Consider the following 27,916-nt stretch of genomic DNA (forward strand, 5'->3'; position numbering starts at 1 on the left):
GATCTTAGTCCCCCAGCGGGGGGGAAACCACTCCCCCTGCAGTGGAAGTACAAAGTCTTAACCACTGGACCGCCAGGGAATTCCCAGCATAGATCTTGAATAGCTATTGCTTCACCTATTTGCCCTTCAGACCCTTTCCAGGAGCTTTAAATGTTTGCCTGTTTTATAATTTTCACCAGCTTTCACTGGGGAGCTGGTCAGTGGAGCTCCTCATGCTTTCCTTCTGAGGTCCATCTGCTTTTTACTTATTTTTCTTGCCTTACTGCAGGGGTTAGAACTTCCAGCACTGTTTGAAAAAAGGGCGGGGGAGGGGAGCTTCTGTTGAGAACAGGCATCTCTGCCTTGTTCCCAATCTTAGAAGGCATTCAGTCTTTCACCACCAAGGGTGATGTTGGCTGTAAGGCTTTTGTATATGATTTTTATCAAGTTTATTTTAACTTGCTGAGAAGTTTTTTTTTTAAATCTGAATGGTTGATGGGCTATGTCAAATGCTTTTTCTGTATCCATTGATATATAATTTTTCTTCTTTAGTCTGTTGGTGTAGAGGGTTACATTGACCTTCAAGTGTTGAACCACACTTGCATAGCTGGAGTAAATTCTACTTGGTCATGATGTGTAATTCTTTATATACATTGTTGGATTTGATTTGCTTATATTTTAGACTTTTTGTGCCTATGTTCATGGAAGATATTGGTCTGTAGTTTTTGTTTGTTTGTTTTGGGTACTATCTTTGTGTGGTCTGGGTATCAGGGTATTTCTTGTCTCCTAAAATGAGTTAGGAAGTGTTTCCTCCTATTTTGTGGAAGTGATTGTCTAAAATTGATGTTAATTCTACTTTAAGTACTTGGTAGAACTCCAGTGAAACTATCTGGGACTGAAGACTTCTTTGGGGAAGCTTTTTTTAAGTTACAAATTCAATTTCTTTCATGGTTTTAGGACTATTCGTATTATCTATTTCATCTAGTTTGAATTTTTGGTAGATTTCAATTTTCAAGTAATTGTCCGTTTCTTCAAAGTTGGTGAATTTATAAGCATTGCTGGTAGCATTCCCTTAGTATCCTTGAAATGCCCTCAGACTCTGTAGCCCTGTTATTAGTCAGCATTCTCCAGAGAAACAGGGCTAGCAGAATATGTGAGAGAGAAAAATGTAAGTGGAGATTTATTACAGGAATTGGCTCTGCAGTTATGACGGCCGAGAAGTCCCATGATTTGCATTTCTCAAGCTGGAGAACCAGGAAAACCATAGTCATTGGTATAAATCCAGTCCAAGTGCAAAAGCCTGAGAATGGGGAGGGGTGTGGGGTGGCGTGTCACTGGTATCAGCCCTGGAGTCCAATGTCCGAGGGTAGGAGAAGGACGTCCCAGCTCGAGGAGAGTGAATCCACCATTCCTTCATTTTTTGTTTCTCTCTGACCCCACCCCAGCAGATGGGCTGATGCCCACCCACATTGGTGAGGGCGGATCTCTACTCAGTCTACTGAATTAGATGCTGATCTCCAGAGATGCCCTCACATACACACCCAGAAATAGCATTTAACGGGCTAACTGGGCATCCCTAAGCCCAGTCAAGTTAACACATAAAATTAACCATTATAGCCCCCATTGCATACTGGTCATTTGTGTCTTCTCTATTTTTGTCCATCTTGCAAGTTTATCAATTTTCCAAAGAACTATTCTTTTTTGTTTCATTGATTTCCTCTGTTGTTTTCCTGTTTTCAGTTTCATTGATTTCTGCTCTTTCCTTCTTTCTGCTTGTTTTGGTTTATTTTGCCCTTCTTTTCCTAGTTTCCTGAGGTAGAAACTTAGATGATTGATTTGAGACCTTTCCCCTTTTCTGATGTGCTGTAAATATCCCTCTTAGCACTGTTACCTGCAGACCACATAATCTGATTTTGTATTTTTATCTTCATTCAGTTCAGTTCTGTGTTTCTTAAAAATTTTCTTCTTCTAGATGTGATTTTCCTGGTTGTTGGGTTCTTCCCTGATTTCCGCGGTATGATGGGTGTTTTGTTTTTTTTTTAATTGTATCCCAGACAGGCTATTATGTTCAAATTTTTAATTTTAGCAGGCAGTCATCCTGTTTGGGTTCAAGATGCAGGTCCTGGGCTGCTTTCATGGCCTGTGGACCTAAGGACAGTATAACATTCAGGGGCTTTCTTGCACTGTGTTGGTCTCATGCCGCTGGGCCCTGTTGGTGCTCTCGAATGGGTGGAAGGCACTTCCTAGGCTGGACCATCCTGTGCCTTGGGTCGGGGAGGGGGTGTTTTCCTGGGGGAGGAAGCCCTGCTTGCTGGGCTGAAAGCCTGCTGTGGTGGGGTTTCCCTTGCCAGTGCCCCCATCCGCCAGAGCCTCTGGTTGGGGGGGGGGGGCAGGAGCCTGAGTGAGGCAGGGCACGGTGTGGGGAGGAATGTGCTTCCCTTGACCCCATATCAGGAGACTTCCCTTGATCTTCGTACCAGTTCTGCCAGACTCCCTAGAATTGTGACAGACTCCCGTCCACTGGCCCTCCTCCTGGTAGCAGCTGTGTGTGGGGAGGAGGGTTGGGTTAGGAAATGCCGGGCTTGGGTCCCCTTCTGTTGGGTGGGCTGCTCCTCCAGTCCTGGGGTCCCTCACCAGCTCGCCTTCCTCTTTTCATCTTTGAGAGTTCAATTTTGGTGGTCTCTGATTTCCTGCATTTTTCTTGGCTTAGTCAGGAGGAGCAGGGAGACAAGCTCACGCCACAGGGGCTGGCAGAGAAGTGAGACTTAGGAAGGACTCCGCTGAGGCGATGAGAAAGGGGCCGTAGGAGGACGCAACTTTCCCCGCCCTCCCCCCCCCCCCCGCCTGTGCCGCGGCTTGTGGGATCTTAGTTCCCCTACCAGGGCTTGAACCCGGGACCCAGCAGTGAAAGCGCCGAGTCCTAACCACTGGACAGCCAGCGAGTTCCCTGAAGGAGCAACTTAGAAACTCTTGGATGTTTCCAAGACCCAAGAGGGTGAAGATGGGTGTGGAGGAAAGGGAGGAAGAGGAGTCCCCCACCAGTGGGATAGACGGACAGATTTCCAGCGACAGAGAGGGATGCAAGATGCAGGGCTTAGATTGGGACATGATGTGTCTGGTGCCTGGTGCACCGGGGAGATGCCCAGCAGGCAGCCCCTGGCTCCGTGGGCTCTGGGGTAGAGCCAACAGAAGATTGAGGATGGAGGAGACTCCCTCCGCAACAATGGCCGCTCTGATTGCCTGCCCCCGCCCTCGTCTATCTCTGGGGTGGTGACAGTGTTCATCTGTCTCCCGGAGCCTGGCACAGGGCGGATGCTCGGCGAATCTGAGTGCAGGCGGGCCTGCGTGGAAGCAAGGGCGCATCTCCGGAAAGCTCGGGGAGGGTTTGCGTCCTCGGGGGTGTGGCAGGGGCGGTTGCTGAGAATGGAGGAAGGCGTGTTTCTCCATCTTCTTTCCATTGCCCGAGAGCTGAAGGGTGGGACAGCGCTGAGCCGCGGGGAGCCCCGGGGACCAGTCAGCCCGGAGCTCCGCTGGGCCTACCTTCCCTGCTGCGCTCCCGCCAGCCAGCTCTGGTTGCCATGGAGCCGGGAGGCGGTTGCCACGGAGACCGACGTGCGAGGACCAGCCAATCAGTGAGGAGCTGCGGCGCCAGCTCTCCTCTTGGATGGAGGCGTTGGGTTAGGCTGGGGAGCCCTGCCTGGGTAGCTGGGGGCCGGGAGTTCGAGCAAGGGTACTACGCCGCCGCCTCCCCCAAAGCGCTCGGCCCCCCAGAACCTCCAACACCCCCCCGGCCCCGCACCCCGAATTCTGGAGACCCTGTGACTCTTCCCGACCCGGCCAGTGGCCTCCGACTGGCCCTGAACCCCGCTCCCGTTAGTGGGGGCGGAGGGGTGATGCTGCGGGAAAGGCGGGGCCGCGGACCGCGGGTGGAGAGTGCAGCCGGGGTGGGGTATGGGGAGGGAAGGAGGCTGTCCCACCCCCTCCGCTCCCGGCGCACCGCAGTGCCTGGCGCGCCCGCGCACGCTCACTCAGAGCGCTGGGCGGGCGGGGCGGCGCTGACGTCATCCACTGACCCCCTTCACCCCCCGGCCGAGGGGCGGTGGCCGCGCAGGCTCCGCGGGACGGACTCACGGACAGACAGGGGACGGAGGGACGGGCGTACGGCCAGGCCATGCCGGGGGAAGCTGCCCGCGCCGAGCTGCTGCTGCCGGAGGCGGGCGGAACAGGGCCCCGCACAGGTGAGGCCGCGGGGCTCTCCCGCCTGCGTGTGTCTCCGCCAACCCCTCCCGTCGTCCCCGTCCCCTCTCCACCCCTCTCTCTCCGTCCCTGTCCCCATACCATCTCCGTCCCCGTTTCCTCCCCGCTCCCCGCCCTCTCTCCGTCCCTCTCTCTCTCCATCCCCGCTCCGTCCCCTTCCTTGGTCCCCTGCCCCTCCGGGCACCGGAATCCTAGCCCAGCTCTGGCCCCCACTCAGGACTGCAGGGAAGGGCGGGGTGGAGCAGGGATGTCCTCCAGGAGCCAGAAGCGACTTGAAGGCCTTCGAGCGTCCAGGGCTCCGTGTGCTCCCCGCCAGGGTCCCCTGCCGCGCCCCATTGTCTGGGGGAGCAAGGGGCCTCGCGGCCCCTGCAGCTCTGGACTGGAGGCTGCGGGTTGTCAACTGCACCCCGGCCACTGGGGATGCACCGGGCACCCGCCCCTCCAGATGCTTGAGAGCCGCCTCAGGGCTGGCGACTGGTCCTGGCTCAGGAGGAAGGAACAGGGCTGGAGCTGGAGCCTGGGGAAGCTGGAGGTTCCAGGCTGAGGTCTGGAACGTGGGAGGCCCTGGGGGAGCATGGCCTGGAGAGCAGTAGCCCTGGAGTGCAGGCCCGAATCCTTGGAGAGACTCAGTCAGCAAGTATGGGAGGGAATCTGCCTGGGCCTGGGAAAACCAGCCAGGGATGGCCACCGGGCAGGAGGTCAGCCATGTGAGGCTCCGGGAGGGCCAAGGGCACCTGACTGTGGGTGAGAAGTCCCCTGGGGATGAAACCAGGGCTGGGTCCAGGGGCCTGGCCTCCCTCTGGGTCCTGTGGGGCTGGCTCTGCTTGGCTCTGCTTGGACTGTTTGGCGACCTTGAATGAGGCACAAAAGCCTTTGACCTTTGGCTTCCCTTCCTCTGCCCCCTTGGCCCAGCTTCACCCTCTGGCTGCCTTGGGGCCCTGGAGTCTAGTGCGGTGCACAGGGGTACCACGCCAGGCTCAGTGCCAAGAGCCTGATCTCCAGCACCCAGCCCTGCCTGCCACACCCACCTCCTGGGGTTAGGTATTCATCACACTCCAATGGACCCAAAGGACCCCCTTCTCAGGACCCCCTGGCCACGCCAGCACCCCAAGCAGTGTGGCCCAAGGGCCCGGGTTCTGCCACTGCTGCAGCCAACGGGCAGCCTGGGAAGGGGCTGCCCCTGCGTAAGCTCCCCTCTAATTCTGGCAGACACTCTCCCCTTTGCATACTGGAAGCTGAGGCACAGGAGATGTTGTACTTGTGGGAGGTCTTGGGTGAGCACGGTAGAACAGGAACCCTCCAGAGAATGTGGCCAGGGCTTGGTAGCCCCTGTCCACTGCCGTGGGACGCCCCACAGATGTCCCTGGCAGAGGGAGCCAGGCCTGCCAGCCCTGCGGGGTGGCTGCCACCGTGGAGACTCAGCTGGACACTCTCTCAGGCCCCCACAGCTGCACCCAGGGCAGGGCAGGGCCGCCTCTGCTTCCCCGGAGGGCCAGCACCACTGCCAGCACGGCCTCTGGCTGAGCTGGGACGTCCTGCCTGAGGACCACACGCCGTGGCCCCTGCTTCCCCTCGTGCACGTGGCAGCTCTGGGAACAGGGGTGGGGTGGAGCCCAGGGAGACCCCGACAGCTCGGCCTCGGGTGCGGGCAGCGAGGAAAGGGGAGAGATGAGGCAGAGAAGCAAGAGCCCCACTTCACAGCAGGCGTGAGATCTGGAATGTTCCAGAGCTGAGTGGAGTGCAGGCCTCCTACTCCCTGGGGGCCCACTGACCTGGGGGGTCATAAGCAGGCGTCTCCTGGCAAGCCCAGCCGAGGCAGCGCAGATTACGGGCAAGGAGTCAGCAGGCTAGTGTCTGAGGCGACGGGAGCTGGTCTCATCTTTACTGAGCACCTCGGAGAAGAGCCAGACCTCAAGCTGCTCACCGTGGTCAGAACTCTTGGAAATCCTCCCCCAGGCACAGCAATCGCCTTTCCCTCTCGTGACCTCTCTTTTCAGCGGACACCCAGCCCCACGGGCCCCCAGGCCTGTGCTCAACTCCCGTCTGAGGGAGGGACGGCTGCAGCCTGGGAGCTGCTTCTCAGGGAAGATGCCTGCCCTTCTCACGCCCTTCTCTCTCCACAGATCTGTCCTGCGATGCGGCTGCGGCTACCACCCCGAGGGGGGACCAGCTGGAGCACTGTGTCCTGACCCCTAAGCCCAGTGCCCTAGCTCTCACGTTCCTGCCCAGCAAGCCGGGTGCCCGGCCCCCGCCTGACGGAGCCAGCTGGGATGCAGGGCCGGGACGCGCCCCCTCGGCCTGGGCAGTCCAGGCAGAGGGCGACCCCAGCCCAGGGCCCCCCGAGGTTCGGCCTGCTGAAAGTCCTCTCCCAGCCTCCCTGGAGCCCCGGATTGTGATGGGCGAGGAGACGTGCCGGGCATCCCCTCTGCCCAGGGCAACCCTGCCAGAGCTCAGGGACTGGGAGGGTGGGCACGCCAGTCTGAACCCACCCCCCGAGTTGTGTTCTCAGGGTGACCCTCCTGTGCCTTTCCCTGCCCCCGACTCCGATTCCTACTTCACCCCTCCCTCCACCCCGACCGAGACAGCCTCCACCCTGCTCCCTGGCCCCGGGCCCCACAAGGAGGCCCAGGATGCCCAGGCTGAGCTGGGGAACTCGCCGCCAGCCTCGCCCTCGGGCTCCTACATCACGGCGGACGGGGACAGCTGGGCCTCGTCTCCATCCTGCTCCGTGAGCCTGCAGGCCCCGGCTGAAGGGCTGGATGTGCCCTCAGGCTGGGGCTTCTCCCCACCTGGGTCTGTGGCCGATGAGAGGGAGCTGCCCCCTGCCGGGACCCCGGACACCTCGTCCCCAGAGTCCAGCCTCTCGGCAGACAGCAGCTCTTCCTGGGGCCAGGAGGGCCACTTCTTCGAGCTGGACTTCCTGGCCAACGACCCGATGATCCCTGCTTCCCTCCTGCCCTTCCAGGGCAGCCTAATCTTCCAGGTGGAGGCTGTCGAGGTGACCCCGCTGCCCGCCGAGGAAGAACAGGAGGAGCAGGCGGAGGAGGGCGAGGAGGAGGCTCCCAGCCCCAGCAGGGACCTGGCCGGGCAGGGCGAGGACGACAGCACGTTTGCGTCCTCGCTGCAGTCGCTGTCCGACCTGTCCATCACTGAGGGCATGGACGAGGCCTTCGCCTTCCGAGATGACACCTCGGCCGCCTCCTCTGACCCTGACTCGGCCTCCTACGAGGGGGGTGACGATGAGAGACTGTACAGCGGGGAGCCCCACGCACAGCCCACCACCCTGCTCCAGGACAGCCCTGGTGAGGCCGCCTCCTGGGGCCCCGAGCCCACTCTTGGGGTGTCCGAGGGAGACGTTGGCCGGGCTGCCAAGAGCCAGGAACCCATCTCTGATATAACGGGGGTGGGCCCCGCTCCAGGCCAGGTGTCCGCTGCTGCTATGGCCCCTCACGTCCCACAGAAAGCCCCAGGCCTCACTGCGGTGACCCCGCGGGCCTGGGCAGCAGAGGCAGGCTCCACCATGGGACCAGCACCTGTTGCCACAATCACACCTCAGTCCCTGGAGGAGGGAGACGGCGCTGCCTTAGGCTTAGAGCCCCCCACTTCGAAGGGAGAGGCGGGCCTCGACTCTCTGCAGAACCTGAAGGAAGAAACAGGCCAGGGGTTTGCCGCTGCAGGCAGCCCTGAGCCCCAGCCAGGAGAAGTGGAACCGACAGTATTCCTGCCCCTGCAGGATGCAGGCCTCCCCACTGGCCAGGGATCTGAGCCCCAGGCCAGCCCTGAGCCCCAGCCAGAAGAAGTGAACCTAACGGCATCCTTGCCCCTGCAGGATGCAGGCCTCCCCTATGGCCAGGGATCTGAGCCCCAGGCCAGCCCTGAGCCCCAGCCAGAAGTGGACCTGACAGCATCTTTGCCACTGCAGGATGCAGGCCTCCCCTATGGCCAGGGATCTGAGCCCCAGGCCAGCCCTGAGCCCCAGCCAGAAGTGGACCTGACAGCATCCTTGCCACTGCAGGATGCAGGCCTTCCCTCTGGCCAAGGATCTGCCCCCGAGGCCAGCCCTGAGCCCCAGCCGGAAGAACTGGACCTGGCGGCATCCTTGCCACTGCAGGATGCAGGCCTCCCCTCTGGCCAGGGATCTGCCCCCGAGACCAGCCCTGAGCCCCAGCCGGAAGAACTGGACCTGACGGCATCCTTGCCACTGCAGGATGCAGGCCTCCCCTCTGGCCAGGGATCTGCCCCCGAGGCCGGCCCTGAGACCCAGCCGGAAGAAGTGGACCTGATGGCATCCTTGCCCCTGCAGGATGCAGGCCTTCCCTCTGGCCAGGGATCTGCCCCCGAGACCGGCCCTGAGCACCAGCCGGAAGAAGTGGACCTGACGGCATCCTTGCCCCTGCAGGATGCAGGCCTCCCCTCAGTCCAGGGATCTGCCCCCGAGGCTGGCCCTGAGCCCCAGCCGGAAGAAGTAGACCTGACGGCATCCTTGCCCCTGCAGGATGCAGGCCTTCTCTCAGTCCAGGGATCTGCCCCCCAGGACAGCCCTGAGACCCAAATGGAAGAAGTGGACCTGATGGCATCCCTGCCCCTGCAGGATGCAGGCCTCCCTTCTGGCCAGGGATCTTCCCCCCAGGACAGCCCTGAGACCCAACCAGAAGAAGTGGACCTGATGGCATCCTTGTCCCTGCAGGATGCAGGCGTCTCTTTGGTCCAGGGATCTGCCTCTGAGGCCAGCCCTGAGCCCCAGCCGGAAGAAGTGGACCTGACGGCATCCTTGCCCCTGCAGGATGCAGGCCTTCCCTCAGTCCAGGGATCTGCCTCTGAGGCCGGCCCTGAGCCCCAGCCGGAAGAAGTGGACCTGATGGCATCCCTCCCCCTGCAGGATGCAGGCCTCTCTTTGGTCCAGGGATCTGCCTCTGAGGCCAGCCCTGAGCCCCAGCCAGGAGAAGTGGACCTGACGGCATCCTTGCCCCTGCAGGACGCAGGCCTTCCCTCTGGCCAGGGATCTGCCTCTGAGGCCGGCCCTGAGCCCCAGCCGGAAGAACTGGACCTGACGGCATCCTTGCCCCTGCAGGATGCAGGCCTTCCCTCTGGCCAGGGATCTGCCTCTGAGGCCGGCCCTGAGCCCCAGCCGGAAGAAGTGGACCTGACGGCATCCTTGCCCCTGCAGGATGCAGGCCTTCCCTCTGGCCAGGGATCTGCCTCTGAGGCCGGCCCTGAGCCCCAGCCGGAAGAAGTGGACCTGACGGCATCCTTGCCCCTGCAGGATGCAGGCCTTCCCTCTGGCCAGGGATCTGCCTCTGAGGCCGGCCCTGAGCCCCAGCCGGAAGAAGTGGACCTGATGGCATCCCTCCCCCTGCAGGATGCAGGCCTCTCTTTGGTCCAGGGATCTGCCTCTGAGGCCAGCCCTGAGTCCCAGCCAGGAGAAGTGGTCCTGACGGCATCCTTGCCCCTGCAGGATGCAGGCCTTCCCTCAGTCCAGGGATCTGCCTCTGAGGCCGGCCCTGAGCCCCAGCCGGAAGAAGTGGACCTGATGGCATCCCTCCCCCTGCAGGATGCAGGCCTCTCTTTGGTCCAGGGATCTGCCTCTGAGGCCAGCCCTGAGCCCCAGTTGGAAGAAGTGGACCTGATGGCATCCCTCCCCCTGCAGGATGCAGGCCTCCCCTCTGGCCAGGGATCTGCCTCCAAGACCAGCCCTGAGCCCCAGCCGGAGGAAGTGGACCTGATGGCATCCTTGTCCCTGCAGGATGCAGGCCTCCCCTCTGACCAGGGATCTGCCTCTGAGGCCGGCCCTGAGCCCCAGCTGGAAGAAGTGGACCTGACGGCATCCTTGTGTCTGCAGGATGCAGGTCTCTCTTTGGTCCAGGGATCTGCCTCCGAGGCCAGCCCTGAGCCCCAGTCGGAAGAAGTGGGCCTGACTGCATCCCCGCCCCTGCAAGATGCAGGCCTTCCTTCGGGCCAGGAATTGGCCTCTGAGACCAGCCCTGAACCCCAGTTGGAAGAAGTGGACCTGACAGCATCCTTGCCCCTGCAGGATGCAGGCCTCCCCTCAGTCCAGGGATCTGCCTCCGAACCCAGCCCTGAGCCCCAGCCAGAAGAAGTGGACCTGACAGCATTCCAGCCCCTGCAGGATGCAGACCTCCCTTTGGTCCAGAGATCTTCCTCCAAGGCCAGCCCTGAGCCCCAGCCGGAAGAAGTGGACCTGACAGCATTCCCGTCCCTGCAGGATGCAGGCCTCCCCTCGGTCCAGGGATCTGCCTCCGAACCCAGCCCTGAGCCCCAGTCGGAAGAAGTGGACTTGACTGCATCCCCACCCCTGCAGGATGCAGGCCTTCATTCGGGCCAGGAATTGGCCTCTGAGGCCAGCCCTGAACCCCAGTCGGAAGAAGTGGACCTGACGGCATCCTTGTCCCTGCAGGATGCAGGCCTCCCCTCTGACCAGGGATCTGCCTCTGAGGCCAGCCCTGAGCCCCAGCCAGAAGAAGTGGACCTGATGGCATCCCTCCCCCTGCAGGATGCAGGCCTTCCTTCGGGCCAGGAATTGGCCTCCGAGGCCAGCCCTGAACCCCAGTCGGAAGAAGTGGACCTGACGGCATCCTTGCCCCTGCAGGATGCAGGCCTCCCCTCTGGCCAGGGATCTGCCTCCAAGGCCAGCCCTCAGGCCTTGCAGGTTGACACAGGCTACACCCTAGGGACAGAGCCCATGGCCACCACAGCCCAACAGAAAGGAGGCAAGACTTTGGAACTGAGGCCAGCGCCTGAGAAAAGGGACCCAGACCACACTGGAGGATCAGACTCTCTGGCCTTGGATCAGATCCATCTGGGTGGTCTGGAGCCAGCTGCAGATGCTCGGATACCCTTGGACGGAGATGCATGCCCTTCCAAGCCTGCCACGGAGGCCCCAGGCACACCTGAGCCTGCCACGGAGGCCCCAGACACACCTGAGCCTGCCACGGAGGCCCCAGGCACACCTGAGCCTGCCACGGAGGCCCCAGGCACACCTGAGCCTGCCACGGAGGCCCCAGACACACCTGAGCCTGCCACGGAGGCCCCAGACACACCTGAGCCTGCCACGGAGGCCCCAGACACACCTGAGCCTGCCACGGAGGCCCCAGACACACCTGAGCCTGCCACGGAGGCCCCAGACACACCTGAGCCTGCCACGGAGGCCCCAGACATACCGGAGCCTGCCACGGAGGCCCCAGACACACCTGGGCCTGCCACAGAGGCCCCAGGTCCCCCAGAGCCTGACTCCAGTAGGGAGGAAGTAGCCAAGGGCCTTTTGGCACCTGAGCAGGGAGCCTGTCCTGATGCCCGTGGGCATGGGGGTGATGGAGCTGAGCCCAGCTCGCCCCTAAAGGAGGCCCCGGGGGCTGAGAACCAGGAGCGTGGAGTTCTAAAGGCAGTCGTCTGCAGCCCAGAGCCATGTCCTGCTGCCAGCCTGGAGGTTGGCCAGGTGGGGCCCCCAAGCCCAGTGGAGGAGGGAAGGGCCGCCCTGGGGCCCAGGCTTCCCGTGGCTGTGGCCGCAGAGGCCGGGCTGGGCTCCTGCCCAGGGTCTCCATCAGGGCCTGTACCCAGGCTGGGAGGGAGCTGTCCCAAAGATCCTGCCCTGGCACTTCCACTGCCCTCAAGGCAGCCAGAGCCCGTGAGGGGCCTGCACAGCGGACAGCAGGCCCGGGCAGCCCTGGGAGTCCTCAGCTCCTCCCCACCGCAGCCTCCACAAAGCGCCCTAGGGGGCCTGCCCGGTGCACCCCAAGCCAGCATCCAGGGCGCTGAGTCCTCCGCTCCTGGTGTCCTCATGCAGACAGTCCCACCCCCCGCGGCACCCCCTGCCCCCTGCCCTTGCCAGGTCCCCGGGGAAGACCTGGGGGAGGGCGCGGAGCCCCTGGGCTCTCTGGGACTCCCACCACCACGGGCAAGAGCCCAGCGGGCGGTGGCTGCCCTCTCAGGGACCAAGAATCCCCCCGGGGCCGGGCAGGCCAGCCTCCCGCCCCACTCCCCACTCCTCAGCCCCAAGGCGGCCCCCAAGGGGGCTACCCATGCCAAAGACCTGGCCTCGAGGATCTCGCCCCCCTGCCAAGTGCCTCCTGGCTCTGGGCTCCGGAGCCCAGCCGGACCTCGAGGGCTCCCAGCCGCCAAGCAGCAGGATGACCAGGACAGTTTGGAAGAAGGTGAGGGGGATCCAGGCTGGAGCAGTGTCCTGAGCTGGGGGCTGCACGGGGCGGGGACGCCAGCCCCTGGTGCAGAGCCAGCGCTGCTCGCCCCCAGGCCCCTGTCCAGAGGCGGAGGCCACCCTCACACCTGCCCTGTCCTCAGACTCGCCGCAGGCTCCGGGCTCCGGCCAGCACTCGGACAGCCACGGGGAGTCGTCAGCCGAGCTGGAGGAACAGGACCTCTCGGGACCACGGACCGCGCAGTGCCCAGCCCAGGTGCCCAACCGCGGGGGCACGTACAGCCCTGGGAGGGCTCCACGACCCACCCTCGGGTGCTCAGACCCCTCTGTTCCTCAGGCCCCGGCAGGCGGCGGGAGCGAGGAGACCGTCACCAAAGTCAAGCAGAGCCGCAGTGAGAAGAAGGCCCGAAAGGTGGGCTGGGGCCCTGCTGGGACCCCGGGAGGGACCAGGCTGGCCAGCAACCCAAGCACCCAGGACTGGGGCTGGCTGCGTTAAGGGGACCCCTTCGCACCCCACGGCCGATGAAGTCCATTGGCAGGGGCTCGTTGGGTAAAGGCAGTAACGGGACACCTCGTGCAAGTAACTGGGCCTGGGCTGTCAACTGACGTGGCCTCTCAGCCCGGGGCCAATGCCCTCTTGTACACACGGGGGGCCAGCTGGGGGGGTCCACAGAGGGTCCCCGGGAGTCGGTGGCAGAGCCCTCGTGATCCTGGCAGTGCGCCGCCTCCCCCTCCCCCAGCCCCCACCGGGGACCTCTGGGGCTGCTGCCCGGGCCTGAGACCGCTGTGCCCCCAGGCGATGTCCAAGCTGGGCTTACGACAGATCCAGGGGGTCACCAGGATCACCATCCAGAAGTCCAAGAACATCCTCTTTGTCATCGCCAAACCTGACGTCTTCAAGAGCCCGGCCTCGGACACCTACGTGGTCTTCGGCGAGGCCAAGGTCCACCCGGCCGGCCGTGGGCGCGGGGCGGGGGCTGGGGGCGTGGGCTCGGCTGACAGCTGTGCTCTGTGCTGCAGATCGAGGACCTATCCCAGCAGGTGCACAGAGCTGCGGCTGAGAAGTTCAAGGTACCCTCGGAGCCCTCCGCCCTGGTCCCCGAGTCAGCGCCGGGGCCGAGGGTGAGACCAGAGTGCAAGGAGGAGGAAGAGGACGACGACGAGGAGGTGAGGCCCAGGGGCACAGGGCCCAGCCCCGCGAGGGGGCAGCTTTGCTGGGGGCCTCTTCCCGGGGGAGGGGACCGCTACAGCACCTCCCTGCTTGCCCCGCTCCAGGTGGACGAGACGGGGCTGGAGCTTCGGGACATAGAGCTAGTGATGGCGCAGGCCAACGTGTCAAGGGCCAAGGCCGTGCGGGCCCTGAGGGACAACCAGAGCGATATCGTCAACGCCATCATGGTGAGTGGCCGGCCCCTTCGCAGGCGCCTTGCTGCCGTCTCCGCTGTGGCCTCACACAACGTGACCCCCTCTCTTTGTGCGCTTCCTGCAGGAGCTGACAATGTAGCTGCTGACCAGAGACCTGGCTCCACCCCTGCCCCCAAGCTCTGCTGCTCAATAAACCGGTGTCCCCTCACCGCCTCTGCTCCTCCAAAGGCTCCCCCAGCGCAGGCTCTGGCTCAACGGGTTGGAGGAAGCGTGAAGATGCTTCCTGAAGCCACGCAGGCCCCAAGGAGGGTGGCGGTCCTTCCCCCAAGTCCCAGAGGGTGGTGGTCCCTCCCCCACGTCCCAGGGCGCCCAACTTGCCCAGAGATTGCGGGCAGTCCGGTCACCTGGCTGTGGCCCCAGGTGTGGGCCTGGGGACTGCAGTTTCCAGAAGGAACTCCCCAGACGCAGGGGCTCAGAGTTTTCTGCAGGGGCCCTGAGCCGCAGCAGCTGCAGGAAGGCAGCGTTTGCTCAGGGACTCAGCAGTTCATGCCCCAGAGTTCCTGGCCCCTCACCACGGCCCAGCTCTAGGAGTCACCGTCCTCCCCGTGTCCTCTCCTCTCTCCTACAAAGGCCAGGGATCTGCAGGGTGGGAGCCACACTCCAGGACAGAAGAGGGAGACCACCAAGTGGGAGGCCATGTGTGGGTGGAGCCCCCAGAGAGGAAGAGCAGTTCCTGGCTGGCCACAGGACACTCCTGGGACACCAGGTCCCCTCCGCGCGCAAGCCCAGGGGGGGCTGTGGAGGTGCCGGCCCCTGACTAGGTGGCTATCTTTAACTGTTCCAGATGCTTCCAGGGCAGGTCGATTTGCACACATGCCTAGAGACAACACCTACCAACGGTCTCCCTTAGCTTTGCCCAACCCAGGCCCACAACCAGCTCCAGGAGAGCCAGGGCCAGAGCCAAGTGTGAGACCCCTCCTCCCATGCTGCCCCGCCCCTCAGAAGAGGGGGAGCCTAGCGGGCTGCAGACCCCTGCCTGGTCCCCTCACGACCTCACCGCGAGCCCACGGCCCTGCCCTCCCTCCTGCGGGTTTAAGTACCCACCCTGCTGAGCCTGGTGCTTCCCGCACACGCGGTCAGGGGCCTCGCAGCAACGCGCGGGCGTCTTGCGGGCGAGGAAGCAGTCCTGGAGCTGGGCCCTCCTGCGCCCACACAGCAGTGCCCAGGCCCCAGCCTGCAACCCGACGGCCCTGCCCTGGGGTCACCACCACTGCCTCCCCATGTCCTAAGGGCACAGGAGGGGCTGGGCCCAGGGGGCAACGAGGCAAAGGGACTTGAAGGGGCAGGCACAGTGCCCCCACTGGCCTTCCTGACGACCGGCGACCCTGGGCTCCAAGACGACGCACTCTCAGGGTGGGGACGGCGCTTCCAGCGAAGCGGTGGTGTGCAGGTCTGCTATGGAGACCACTATGACTGTGGATGAGAGCCGGGGACTGGGGCTTGGGGGAGGGAGGAGGACAGCCAGCGCCCCTCAGACAGCCCAGTGCCCAGGTCCCGCCAGCAGGGGCCTGATGTTCACGTCCACATGTGCTTAGGACACCTGCTCTCTGCCCTGTGTCCACAACCCCAAATCGAGCCCTCCCTTTAGGCAGCGGGCATGAGCGCCCAGCCCGCTGTGCCCAGCCTGGGCATGCGGGTCTGAGACAGAGGCCAGAGCGCACACCCCGGCTCCTACCCCACTGGAGCAGGAACACGCTAGCAAGCAGAGATAAATTATTCACATTGCGGTAAACTTCTTTTAAGGTCTCTGAGAGTTTCAATAGAAACGTCATGTGCAAAATGACAGCTGTCCGGGGTCTGGCTGACAAGACCCCCTCCCGAGGCAGGGTGGCATGCAGGGGGGCGCAGTGCGGCCTTCCGCCCCAGCACCAGGGTGCCTCCTTCACAGTAGAGCCACCTGCGCCCGGGGCCCCACGCGGGGAGGGCGGCTGGCGGGGTCCCGGCGCCATCAGGCCGAGTCCTGGTCCATGCTGCAGCCCAGCGCCTCGATGTCGTTGCTGATGTCCGAGATCATGCGGTCCCACTCGTCCCCCTCCGAGGGCGCGGACTGGTCGTCAGAGCTGCCCGCGGCCCTGTTCCCGTTGGAGGTGGAGGTGGAGGTGGAGCTCATGGCCCGGCGGTACCTGCCGAAGCTGTCGGTGATGATCCCGCGGCCATCCTTCACCCCGATGGTCTCCAGGAAGTTCTCGAAGTGCTGGCTGTCCTTCTCGGGGATGAAGGGCCGCAGACCTGCACACACATGGCACACCTGACCCTGCGGCTCCCGCACAAAAGCCCACAGCCCGGGGGGGCCACCCCACCACCCGCCTGCGTCTGGCCCTGCCCTGCCTCTGCAGCGGGGCAGGCGTGGGCCGGGAGCCACACCCTCGCGTCACTCCCCTCAGTCCTCACAGAAGCCCCACTGCACAGGTTTCCAGACGGAGGAGAGGAGAGGAGAGAGCGGAGGGGAGGGGAGGCTGACGCAGGGCTCCGAGCACTGGGCCCCGCCGCCCAGCTGTGCTCCCGCCGCCCGGCTGACCACCCACTTCCTGGACAGAGACCCCCTCCTATGTGAGGACAGTACGAACAGGGGCTGTGGACCCCAGCGTCGGGTGGCGACTGACTCCAGGGGGCAGTGGGGTCAGCAAGAGCTCGGACTGGATGCAGCAGGTCCACCTCCAGCCCTTCACCCCCATGAGCAGTGCGCCCTCATCGGACCGTTGGGGGCAGAGCCCAGGACCCAGGAGCCTCCACCAGCCACCGTCAACCAGCCGTGTTCTCCGGGGTCAGCATGGGGAAAGCAGAGGCGCTACCGGCCTCGCAAGCCTGGGCAACCGTCCAGGGCCCTGTCCGTGGCAGGCCCTGAGCACCCGCCCGCCGTGCTGACTCCGCGTGCTAAGCTCTCGGGCCTCGGCTAAGGCTGCCCTTCACCGGGAATGGCGTCTTCACTCCCCCGCCCAGCAAGCACCTGCCCCGCCTCCCAAACCTGCACAAGCGCCACCTCCTTGCAGAGCCTCCCCCGGCCCTCGCCAGGCAGCGCGGCGCCCACCTCATCCTCGGTCTGGCTCCCGTGGGGCCCCTCCCGCTTCCCCGGGGGAAGGTCCCCACCCGTCACTGGGACAGGCCCCTCCCAGCCGCATCACTCAGGCGTCGCTGGCTGGCCCCATTCCTAACGGCGCCCCCGTCCGTCGCGCGCTCACCAAGCAGCAGGAACTTGCGGCTGTCCCCGTAGAGCTGCCGCAGGTTGATGCAGAACTCGTGCACCGAGGCTCCGTCGCGGTACTCATGCAGCAGCGCTGCGAACTGCTGGATCTCCTGCGACGACAGCTTGGTGCGCAGCTGCCGAGAGAGCCGGGCCCGGGGCGGGGTGGTGACCGGCGCTGCCGCCCCCCTGCCCACACCCCACGTGACCCCAGAGGGCCTGCAGCTCCACGGCTCCGGCCGGCAGGGGAGAGAGGAGCCCGCACCGTCCGCCCTAAGCTGCAGGCGTGGCTGACCAGGCTGCCCGCAAGCAGGCAGAGGGCGCGTCTGCACACCACTGCCGGGGGGCAGCGACCAGCGCCCTGGAGCCCACAGTGATGCTCAGCCAGCTGACCGAGTTTCTAATGAGAACGTCACGTGAGGTCGGGGGATGGGGGTAAAAGAATCTGCTGAGTGATGACAAGGCCCATCTGGCCCTTCCAGGGAGTGACCCGGTCCTCCGCTACCGTCCACCACCAGAGACCCAGGGACAGGCCTGTGGTCCAGCCCCGGAGGCCAGAGCAGCCCCCATGCTCAGGCCTTGGCCAACTCACGCCCTCCCCAAAGACTGACCTGGTGGGAAAGGCAGTGAGGCCCAGTTGCAAGCAAGGCGCCCACGCTCACCCCCAGCCCCACCCACAGAGAAGCACGCCTTCACCCTCCCCTCCCCTCCCCGGCCCTGCCCCACCCCCGCAAGGAGATTCTAACCCCAAGGCGCCGCCGGCCCCAGCACAGGCCTGCTAGAGCACGTGGGCTCTCTGGGGCCGGGGTCTCCTGACGGCGGCGGCAGCGGGCAGCGTACCGTGAGCATGTAGTCCTGCAGCAGCTCGGCGGCCGTGGCGCTCAGCTCGCTCTCACTGACCGTCTTGGCGTGGGGCGCCGTCTGCGTGCAGAAGGACAAGGGCGACACGCCGCCTGCATGCGCACACTCGGGGAAGGAGCTGCAAGGACGCGAGCCGAGCCGTGGGTGGGCGGCCCCCCAGCCCTGCCCCGTGCCTGCACCCTCGATCCCCCATGGGGGCCCAGTTAGGGCCAGGGTCTGAGAGGAGGAGGGGGCCTGTCATGGAGGGAAGGGCTCGGGCCGGACAGAGAAAGACACGTGCAGGGAAGGACCCAGAAGGGGCCCTCAGCCTAGCAGGGTCTCAGTGGAGTGATGATGTCACTGGTGTGACCCTGGGGAGCCCACTCACTGGAAGGCTCCTGAAGGGGGCGGGGGTGGGGGAGGGATACCGACGAGGAGGGTGGAGCCAGGCAGCCATACTGGCACCACCAGGGCGGGGTACTCACAAAGTGCTGGCTTCCGTCTCGTAGGACTCCTTCATGTCCACCTTTGTGGAAGAGTCGTCTGTGCAGAAAGTGCAGAACACAGAAGCTTCTGGTTATGTGAGGGAGGGGGCACTGAGTCCAGTGTCCAAGCTCTAAGCAGGAGATGCAGAGCCCTGGCGGTGGGGAGCCTGCAGGCCTTCATGGGCAGAGCCGGCCAGGCCCCTGGGGTGCACCCCTCGGGCTGCACCCGTGCCTGCTCCTCCTGGGGGTCTTGTGAGATGCACCATCTGCTGCAGGGCTGGGCAGGAGGCGGGACAGTGCTCTGGTCCTCGGAGGATGTGGCACATGGCAGGGCTGGAGAGGGCTCCCAATGGCCAGGACAAGAGAAGCACCACTGGTAGATGTGGTACCATGCCCGGCAGCGTCCTAGGGGCTGTGCTACTTTGTCTTCTCTGATCCCAGCAGGCATCACCACTGCTCCAACTTTTAGATGAGCAACTGAACCAGAGAGGTTATGCAACTTGCCCCATGCCACACAGCTGGTGAGGGCAGAAGCCACGATCAGAGCTGGCAGGTCTGAGCCCCAGCCTGGACCCAGCCAGGCTCCACACGTGGACGGCTGCTCCCCAAGGACAGACACGGGGCCTCAGGGTGCCTGAGACCCTCAGACCAGCAAAGGACCTGGTACACAGCAGCTACTTGGGCAACACCAAAGAGATGACCTAAGGTCCGTGTGACACAGACGAGAAGGGACGCCGAGGCACCATCACACCCAGCAAGCGAAGCTTTAAGAGAAAAGGGATCAGAAAACGTGCGAGTGGGGAGGGGACAGGGAGAGAAAGAGGACGTTTCTGGCAGTAGGAGGGGAGTGTGCAGTGAGCACAATAATGGCCCCAAGATGCCCCCGTCCAAACCCCAGGTGCACATGCCAGGTGACGTGGCAACGGGGCTGGAGGTTGCTGGGCAGCTGACCCTGAGACAGGAAGATGCCCTGGGCTATCTGAGGGGGCTCGACGTGTGCCCTGGGCCCTCTGGTGTGGACGGGGAGGGGCCGGACGGAGCCGCAACAACAGGAGGTCAGAGATGCCACCATGGCTCTGACCGTGGAGGGAGGAAGGCCGCGGGAAGCTGGAAAAGGCAGGAAGCAGCTTCTCCCCGGAGTCTCAGGAGGAAGGCCGCTGGCCCGCACCCTGATTTGAGCCAGTGAGGCCCACGGTGGACTCGAACCTACAGAACCGTGAGAGACAGTAAGTCTGTGTGGCTGAAGCTGCTCAGTCGTGGTGACCTGTCACAGCAGCAGGAGAGAACTGACCCGGCAAGGAAGGCCTGAGGCAGAAACCAGCAGAGGACGCGTGTCTGAGAGTGTGTGCGCACGGGGAGTGCGTGTGCTGTGAGCGTCTAGTGTGCACGCTCGTGTGCGCGAAGTGTCTGTGAGGATGTGAGCGTGTGTGCTGTGTGGAGTGTGTGCACGCGTGTGACGTGACGTACATACGTGTGCTGTGTGTGTGATGTATGTGATGGGTGCATGGGCACACGTGGTGTGAGTGCGGGTGTGCCTGGACCCCAGAGGGAGACCTGAGGGCTGGGGGACAAAGGACACCCACGCAGAGAGAAGGCCGGCAGGAAGGAAGCCCACGCGGGTAGGCTGAACATCCTGTGTTTACTTCGTGAAAACTCATTTAATGGTATAATTACGATCTGTGTACTTTTTAGTAAAAAAGCTTATTCCAAAAAAACCACTATTGGAAATCTCAATGCTGAACGTTTAAATAGAGCTCAATGAACCACCTGCTACCCACTGCGGAAGCCGCGGGCCTCTGGGCCTCAACCTCCCCACCTGCCCGTGAGGACAGGCTGCCGGCCTCGCCGGGCTGTCTCTGCAGTGCTGGGGCGGCTCCAGCATGAACGGCGAGACAAGGAGAAGGTGAGAGAGCCAGCCCTTCCTCAGAAAGCGCCCTCAGCTTCGTCAGCACGCAAAGGGTTCTGCGCTGTTCGTGGAGACACGTGAGCCGCCGGGGGCGCGCAGGGCTGGACTCTCCACAGAAAGACCAGAGGCTGCCTGCCACGGAGGCTACCGCTGCGCTGCCTCCAATACCTCTCTCTCTGTTCACCTGACTGACAGAAGCCACGGGTCCTCGGTATACTAAGCATTTGAAAAGTGGATGCTCTTGGTGTTTAGAAGACTGAGCTCAAGTGGGCTCCCACGCAAATGACGCATCTTGTGCGTGCTCACAGATTCCGGAAAACGCTCCCCAGGTGCCCACACGGAGGAAGCGGCTCTGAGCGCTGGTCCGGCTACACCGCCTTCGGGCCCCTTGCTCTTCCTGCCACTGCCCCCCACCCCGCCCCGGGCAGGCCTCGTCTTGGAAGGGGCCCCATACCCACTCTCAGCCCCAGCGCTGGGAGCCCCGCCCGGCCCTGGGTTCTAAGTTTGGTAAAGTGACTTTGGCCAGGCGTGGTTCCAGAAAAAGTGTTCCTGGCCCCCAACGTTACGCAGGAAGCCACCAGGTGGCCTAAAGCAGGGAGCGGGGGGAACACGTGTGCCTTGATTAAACTTGCAGATTAACACGAACAGTGAAGTCTGGGAACAAAGGGCGTCGGCTCAAACCCCCCGGGACGGTGGCCACAGGGCCACCGCACAACAAGGCTGCCCGGGTGTTGTCCTGGGAAGAGCTCGCGGCAGAGTGAGCCCCGGTGGGAAGGGGCGGCGGGGCCCTCCTGCTCACGTACCACTGTGAAGGGACAGGTGGTGGGTGGGTGTCGAGGCCCCGTCAAATATGGCTCTGTCCAGGAAGTCGATGGTGGACTCCGTGTACACGATCTGGAAGACCTGGCCGAGCAGGGAGCACAGCTCTTCTGCGGCGACCTGCCAACGGAGGACAATGCGGAGGCTTCCTGGGCCGCTTCCGGGCGTTCGACACCTCAGACGCAGAACAAACACCTGCACCGAGGGCCTGACGCCTCCCACTGCCCAACGGCGCCGCAAGGACACCAGCCCACACCCAGGAAGCTGGCTGGACCCGCAAGTGCGTCAGCTGCCGGCCCTCCTCCTCCACTGCGCTTCCAGCCAGCACCGTTTCCCCACTCCTGTCCCAGCCACGGGAAAGGGGCAGGGAGGGAACAGCACCCGTGCCAGGTCACACGGACGGCACTCCTGACACCGCACAAGTGTTTCACGCGTGTGCCGTTAACGCAGCGTCCCATCTGGGGCGGCTCTGCCCCTGGGACATGGGACAGTGTGTGCAGGAGCTTCCGGTGGGGACAGGCCAGTGAGGCGGCCCCATGAGGAAGAACTTCCCAGCTGGCAGGTGGGCAGGGCTGGGGAGGAGGGATGCTGATCAGAGGCCACCTAAGGTGGGGCGGCCCTGCTTTGGGCTCACAAATGTGAAAGCTTAACAGAAGGGTATCAAGGGGCTCCCCGAGGCTGGGGCCCCAAGCCCCAACTCCCCACTCCCAAGCGTCTTCCCCAAGGGCACAGCTTGGGGTACAGACCACGGCCCCCGTCAGCATGGAGGAAGGGGGCGGTGAGGCCCACCAAGAGAAGAACAAACCAGCAGACTGGGAGCCAGTGGGACCTGGGGTGGGACCTGGGTCAGGTGGTACGCGGGGCTGGATCAGGATATAGGCGGGGCTGGCTCTGGTGTGGGTGGAGCCTGGGCAAGCTGTAGGTGGGGCTGGGTCAGGATATGGGGGGGATGGGCAGGCCATGGGCAGGGCCTGGGTACCAGCTGCCAACCCTGCTCACCTTGCTCTCCACGGCCAGGATCACCAGGCAGCATGCCTCCACAGGCCCCACTCCACTCTCTGACAGGGAGCCTGCGGTGAGGCCTCTGGAACTTTCTGCACACAAACTCTGGCTGGGGGAGATGCCGGGGTCCTGGGCTGGAAAGTCAACACCGTGGCAGGTTAGGGCAGGTGTGGGAGCTCAACAGCAGGCTCTGGGCAGCCCCTACCTGACTCAGGTGAGAACAGGCCGAGCCAGGCACACCCCCATCGTCACCTTCCCTTCACAAGAGCACCCTCCCATCCTCACTCCCCTGCCACTGCCCACTCAAAGCCATCACCTTACATGACCTTCCAGCATCTTTGCCAAAGACAGTGCGAATATCTTAGGCTGAGATATGAAACTGCTAATATTCAGCTGCTTTTGATCTACACAAAAGAAAGCATTCACAGGGTTCTAGTGACAAGGTTAATACACAATCCTGACAAGAGATGGGGAAACGAGGCACAGGGGGCAGAGCACCAGGCCCGAGGGTGCGTGAGGGGCAGAAGCCAGGTAGGGATCTAGACGTGAGAGCCCCCGCCTGTGTTCCTAACACTACACACCGCCTCCTCACACATAAGGTCTTGTGGGACGCGAGGGGGAATTCCTGAAGTGGGAAGGGGGGCCTGGGGCCCAGGGAAGCTTCTACAGGAACAGGGCTCCAGGCCTGTCTGAGCAGATGCTCAGACACACCTGGGAGCAGGAAGTGGAGGTGAAGGCTTGAGCTCCCCTGATGCCGGGGTAGCTCAGCGCGAGCCCACCCAGGAGGGAGACCACCCGAAGCTCAGACACAGCTGAGAGACGGGAACCCAACCAGGAACAGCCATGCTTGGGGTGGATGGGCCTGCAAAGACCAGGGCTCTGAGGGGCAGGGCTGGCCGCACCCTGTGTGGAGGCTGAGCCCCATGAATCCCACGGTTAGACCCCGGACTGCACCGTTCCACAGACCCACGGGCCACAGGTGCTGAGCGCCACACGAAGTGGAAACTACCCACAAGGTCTCAGGACAAAAAAGACTGCGTGAGCGCTCACTAGCGACTGTTACCCTGACCTCGCTGACATGATGTCTGGACATAAAGAGCTAAATGAAATACATCAGTAACGTTGATTTCACTTGTTCCGTTCTACTTTTTTAGAACATTTTTAGTAGCTTTGTGGCTCGCACCCATGGCTGCTCTCAAGGAAGCAGGCATGTGGCTCCAAAGCCACGCAAAGCAAGCCCACTTCAGTCCCCCAGCTGCATCCAGCCACAGTCCTACAGGCTGTCCCCACAGGTCCCGGTTCAGATCCACTGTCCACTCTCCTACATCCACAGAAACATCCTTTAACGAGATGTCTCCATGTCCTCGGAGCTCTGCCTGCAGCCAGACCTGACCCCTACCCCTGACCCCATGTTGTCCCAAATGCCAGCAGAGCCCGGGTTGAAGGAGGCACACAGACGGCCTGCGGGTAGTAGGCGCTTAGCGTTAGCTACCACTGCCGGCACCTGTGCTGAGGACGGCCACGTGCATCACTTCACACACAGCGCGCCTGACGGGCACAGGAGCCTCTGAGAGACCAGGAGGCCCCCAGTCTGGAGGCTTCCCTTCAGGGCCACCTGCTAGAATGAGGAGGCCGCTCCAGGACACGGAATTCATTCTCTTCCTTTAACTTGAAAGCTCTCAAAGCCCAGGGCCCTGGTTTTCATCTTTTGGGAAGTTTCTCCTATGGAGTCTTAGAAATAACTCGGTTACCTGTTTTCCTAGCACTCTGCTCTATGGTTAACGCTGAGAAATGTCCTGGACACAAGAAACCCAGGGGCCGGCTCCCCTCCTACCGGCCCAAACGCCGGTAGGCCCGCAGCCAGAGTGCTCTCCTCATTGCTCGGTCCCTAGGGAGGCCCCAGACCTCAGGCCTCCTACGGCGACAGTCCCCTGGCAGGGCACGGCAGCTACCACGGCGCTGGGCAGCGCTGGTGGAAGCAGTTACACAGCCAGTTCCTCAACCAGCTGGCCACCACCCACCCACCGGGTGACCATCTGCTCCCAGTTAGTCCAGCAGCAGCAGTGGAAGTAAACAGAATCCTCCTGACAGGTTTACTGTGGAGGTTAAACGAGATCGTTCATGTCACATGCTTTCTACTAGTTTGAGCCACCTTCAATTGTCATTTTTGTAGATTAAAATGCAGCTTCATGTTGTTCAACCTAAAATAATGCCTGTCATTAAACGGTAGCTGCTCACTGAACACAATACGGGGAAATGAGGAACAAGCAGAGCACAGAGGGGACCTCGCTCCACAGTGCAGCATGACAGAGCAGCGGTGTGTGTGCGTGTGCGTGTGAACTAGCGAGTATGAGTGAGAGTGTGTGAGTGTGTGGGACCCGTGAGTGCATGCGAGTGAGTGCGAGGATGTACATGGGTGTTACAAGCATGTGTGGGGAGTGTGAGTGTGTGTGTGTGCTGTGTGTGACGCTGCGGAGGGGACGCTGAGCCACAGCCACACAGAGGAGAGGGGCTGTAGGAATCCCGGCAGCCACCTGCACAAACCGCTCCAGTTACCTGTGCACACGGACCCGCAGCATCCCCACCGGATTCACGGGCCCTTGCACGGGAACCTCCTTGAAGCTCGAGGAGTCAGTAATGAAAAAGCTCACCAGGGCCCTGGCTTTTAAAAAGCCCTCGGATCCCCGTGAACTAACGACCTCAAGCAGAAATACAACTCTGCACTGCAGGACGCACAGCGTGCGACCCAGGCCGGTCCAGCGGGCCACCCTCACGCCCCACCACCGGCCCTTTGGAAATGAGCAGCTCCGGGGCTCAACCCAGCTCCCGCCAATGCCTAAAGGAGCCCAGGACGGCGTCCGTGCTGCAGCGACAACCTGAGAACTGCCCGCCGGGAAGGGCACGGCATGTGTGAAACTGTGATTTCTCTCCTCATTTCTCGGGGACTTAGGCCGGGGCTCTGGACCTGCCGGGCAGCCTGTCCGGCAGTGCCAAGTAAGGCGGCGCTGCACCCTCATCGCCAGGTGAGAGGAGTGGGCTGGGCGAGGGGAGCTGACGGCTGGTTTAAGGTTCTCTCTGATTCTCCTACACGGACACACTGAGAACGTCTCGCAGACAGCTCCTTGCTGGTCTGGTCTCATCTTTGCTCCCCCCCGCTTTGGGAAGACTGCCTGGCCAAAGGCAGGGGCCGAATGCTGACTGGGCTGAGCTGAGGCCCACCCTCACCCTGTGGGGCCACCTGCGCTCAGGGCTCTACCAGGCCTGGGTGTCAGAGGCCACGTCAGCATCCCGGACGGGGGCCACGCTGAGTGACAGTGGCTGAGCTCAGCACCTGTTCCTCACAGCCTCCTGGGTCACTGCCCTTCTCTGGACAGAGGGCTTCTCTCAGGCACAGCGGGCAGCAGTGGCTGACCCAGCGCTGTAGAAACTGTCTCCAGAGCTCCGTGAAATCCACGGACTCACTCCTCACGACAGAGGTGTGGTCGGCACCTGCCAAGGACCCTCCTGACCCCACTCCCCAGGTCCATACCTGTCTTTAGGACCACCAGGTGTGAGGCGTCATCCCGCACATAGGACACGGCGGCGATGTCATGGATGGGGACCCTGAGGATGGTGTCCTCCCCGTCCCTCCAGGCCAGCTTGACGTTGTAGGCAGACAGGCTGATCACAGCGTCATGCTCCTGGGTCAGGTGTCCGGGGAGCTGGTGGGCTCTCTGGAAGGAAGCACACGGCATCAGAAACACAGGGCCCGGCCACGGGCTCCCCCGGGACCCCGCACCGTGTGTGGCGCACGCAGCCCACACAGCCAGTGCTGACTCATGAGCAGAGTGCAGCCATGTTCGCCCCAGGGCACTGCTGTGTTCAGACCACGTGGGGGGTCCTTCTGGAACCGCCCTTAGACTCAGACCTGTGGCATGTGGTTTGGATATCTCGAAAACGTGAATTGTGAAACAGCCCAGAACCACCAGGAGCAAGTCTGGAGAATAAAGTTCATGTTCAGACTGAGGAACAGTCTTGATAGCCAAGGGCCAAGTGCACCCTTAACATGATGGGACTGGGTCATCCCTCACGGCCATGAAGGCCCAAGGTCAGAGGGCCAAGAGCTGGTGTCAGAGAACAAGGGTCAGAGCTTGGGGTTAGGAGGTGGAGCAAATTGAGGGTCAGAGGTCAGGGCTGGGAGGTGGAGCAAATTGAGGGTCAGAGGTCAGGGCTGGGAGGTGGAGCGGGCTGAGGGTCAGAGGTCAGGGCTGGGAGGTGGAGCGGGCTGAGGGTCAGAGGTCAGGGCTGGGAGGTGGAGCGGGCGGAGGGTCAGAGGTCAGGGCTGGGAGGTGGAGCAGGCTGAGGGTTAGGAGGACAGAGTCAGGCAGATGGGGTTACCTTTGCATTGTCTATGTAATGCAGGATTTCAGTCCTACTGGAGGGATTCAGGTATCCTGGGATGGATGTTAACTGACCTAAGTACTGAGAGAAAGTGGAGAGAGAACGTGCCATGAGAAGGGGAAGATGAGCCAACACCACCACGTGCCAGCAGAGCACTGCGAGAGCCTCGCGCATCCCCACCACCAGGCCCCCTGGCCGCCGCCCCGGCTCGCGGTGGGGGCCTCCTCAAGGCGGCGTGCTCCAAGTTTTTAGCAAAATCTCTACCGGCTGAGGAGAACACTTCCACACTTCCCACCAGACTGCATCAATGTTGTCATCAAAGTCCTGTAAAGGACACCTCAAAATTAGTTTGGTGGACTCTGGATTCGAAAAGGACAGACAAGGGACTTCCCTGGCAGGCCAGTGGTTAAGACTCCAGGCTTCCACTGCAGGGGGCCCTGGTTCAATCTCTGATAGGGGAACTAAGATCCCACAAGGCGCATGGTGTGACCAAAAGATAAAAATAAAAATGAAAAATAAATAAAAGGACAGACAAGGATGGCTTGTGTTTCCGGGTCATGGTCGGAAACTGAAAACAACGGTTCTGCACAACCTGCTAAAAGTAAACGTGTTAAGTCACGAAGGGCCAGGCAGCTGAGTGATGAGCACAGAGAAATGAAGTGACACGAGGCCATGAAGCACCTGGCTAACAAACCTCAATGAAAAGGGCCCCGAGTGTGGGGCAGTCGCAGTGCTGCGTCAGCTGTGTTCACGTCACATCTCCACCAATTAACACAGTTTTTAAATGTGATTTAATGGGTTACTGATTTCTCTTACAGCCAACATTTCTCATCCTCTCACTAACTCGAATGTTTAAGGTCGCTGTTAACGGGGTGACAACAGACTTCCTGTCTCCAGTTCGACGTCATCACTCCTGTCCTCACAAGAAAAGAAAACTGAAAAATCAACATGTCTTCTCAGATCCATTAGAGGACAAGGTCACAGGGCAAACTGCTGCCCCCAAAACTGGAGAGAGCAACGGGGGACAGAGAATCACAGCCCCCAGGGAGAAGCCACAGGAGCCGGCCTGGGAGGCGCACTGGAAGGCGACTGACCAAGGGCTGGACATGGGCACGGACAAGCTTGAGACAAAACTCTGGGGGCCAGGCAGGAAGGCCTCTTTACCTCAGCTCCTTTTACCTGAATCACCATACCCAGCTTCCAACAAAAAATTATAAGGCATGGTAATAGGCAAAGAACACTGAACATACAGGGCAAGCATCAGAACCAGACTCAGATACGGCAGAGATTTTGGAATTATCCGACCAGGAATTTAAAACAACTACGATTAACATGCTAAGGGCTCTAATAAAGTGAACATGATGCAAGAACTGATCGGTGATGTCCGCAAAGAGATGGATATTCTAAGGAAAAAAAATCAATGGGAAATGTTAAAAACCAAAAACATTACAACAGAAATGAAGAATGCTTTT

General features: G+C 62.0%; 2 protein-coding genes across 10 annotated transcripts in view; one reads left to right on the top strand and one right to left on the bottom strand.

Annotated features, from left to right (window-relative positions):
* Positions 1-3,347: 3,347 nt before the first annotated feature.
* NACAD (NAC alpha domain containing) lies at positions 3,348-13,979 on the top strand. Its single transcript, XM_067745739.1, has 8 exons — positions 3,348-4,217; positions 6,360-12,404; positions 12,550-12,662; positions 12,744-12,818; positions 13,203-13,349; positions 13,427-13,573; positions 13,682-13,804; positions 13,896-13,979. The coding sequence occupies exons 1-8, from the start codon at positions 4,151-4,153 to the stop codon at positions 13,908-13,910; spliced, it is 6,732 nt and encodes a 2,243-aa protein (XP_067601840.1). The 5' UTR covers positions 3,348-4,150; the 3' UTR covers positions 13,911-13,979.
* A 1,561-nt stretch (positions 13,980-15,540) lies between these two features.
* CCM2 (CCM2 scaffold protein) overlaps positions 15,541-27,916 on the bottom strand; it is a 58,889-nt gene continuing 46,513 nt past the window's right edge. For 8 of the 9 annotated variants that reach the window (XM_067745749.1, XM_067745745.1, XM_067745747.1 and 5 more), the window contains 8 exons: positions 26,442-26,525; positions 25,594-25,777; positions 22,062-22,198; positions 21,047-21,182; positions 18,338-18,395; positions 17,853-17,991; positions 17,011-17,149; positions 15,541-16,060 (listed from right to left, as the gene is read on the bottom strand). In XM_067745749.1, coding sequence (XP_067601850.1) covers positions 15,780-16,060; positions 17,011-17,149; positions 17,853-17,991; positions 18,338-18,395; positions 21,047-21,182; positions 22,062-22,198; positions 25,594-25,777; positions 26,442-26,525 — 1,158 coding nt within the window. In that variant the 3' untranslated portion in view covers positions 15,541-15,779. The remainder of the gene's footprint in view (positions 16,061-17,010; positions 17,150-17,852; positions 17,992-18,337; positions 18,396-21,046; positions 21,183-22,061; positions 22,199-25,593; positions 25,778-26,441; positions 26,526-27,916) is intronic. The other variant, XM_067745740.1, reaches the window with a different exon arrangement.

Source organism: Pseudorca crassidens, chromosome 8 (assembly GCF_039906515.1).
Source record: "Pseudorca crassidens isolate mPseCra1 chromosome 8, mPseCra1.hap1, whole genome shotgun sequence".
Taxonomy (NCBI): domain Eukaryota; kingdom Metazoa; phylum Chordata; class Mammalia; order Artiodactyla; family Delphinidae; genus Pseudorca; species Pseudorca crassidens.

What these genes read in the sequence shown, in the direction of transcription:
- NACAD (XM_067745739.1), top strand. Translation starts at nt 4,151, where the DNA reads ATGCCGGGGGAAGCTGCCCGCGCCGAGCTGCTGCTGCCGGAGGCGGGC. An exon ending in CGGAACAGGGCCCCGCACAG is followed by an intron (nt 4,218 to 6,359) that starts GTGAGGCCGCGG and finishes CTCTCTCCACAG; the next exon opens with ATCTGTCCTGCGATGCGGCT. An exon ending in CCGCGCAGTGCCCAGCCCAG is followed by an intron (nt 12,663 to 12,743) that starts GTGCCCAACCGC and finishes TCTGTTCCTCAG; the next exon opens with GCCCCGGCAGGCGGCGGGAG.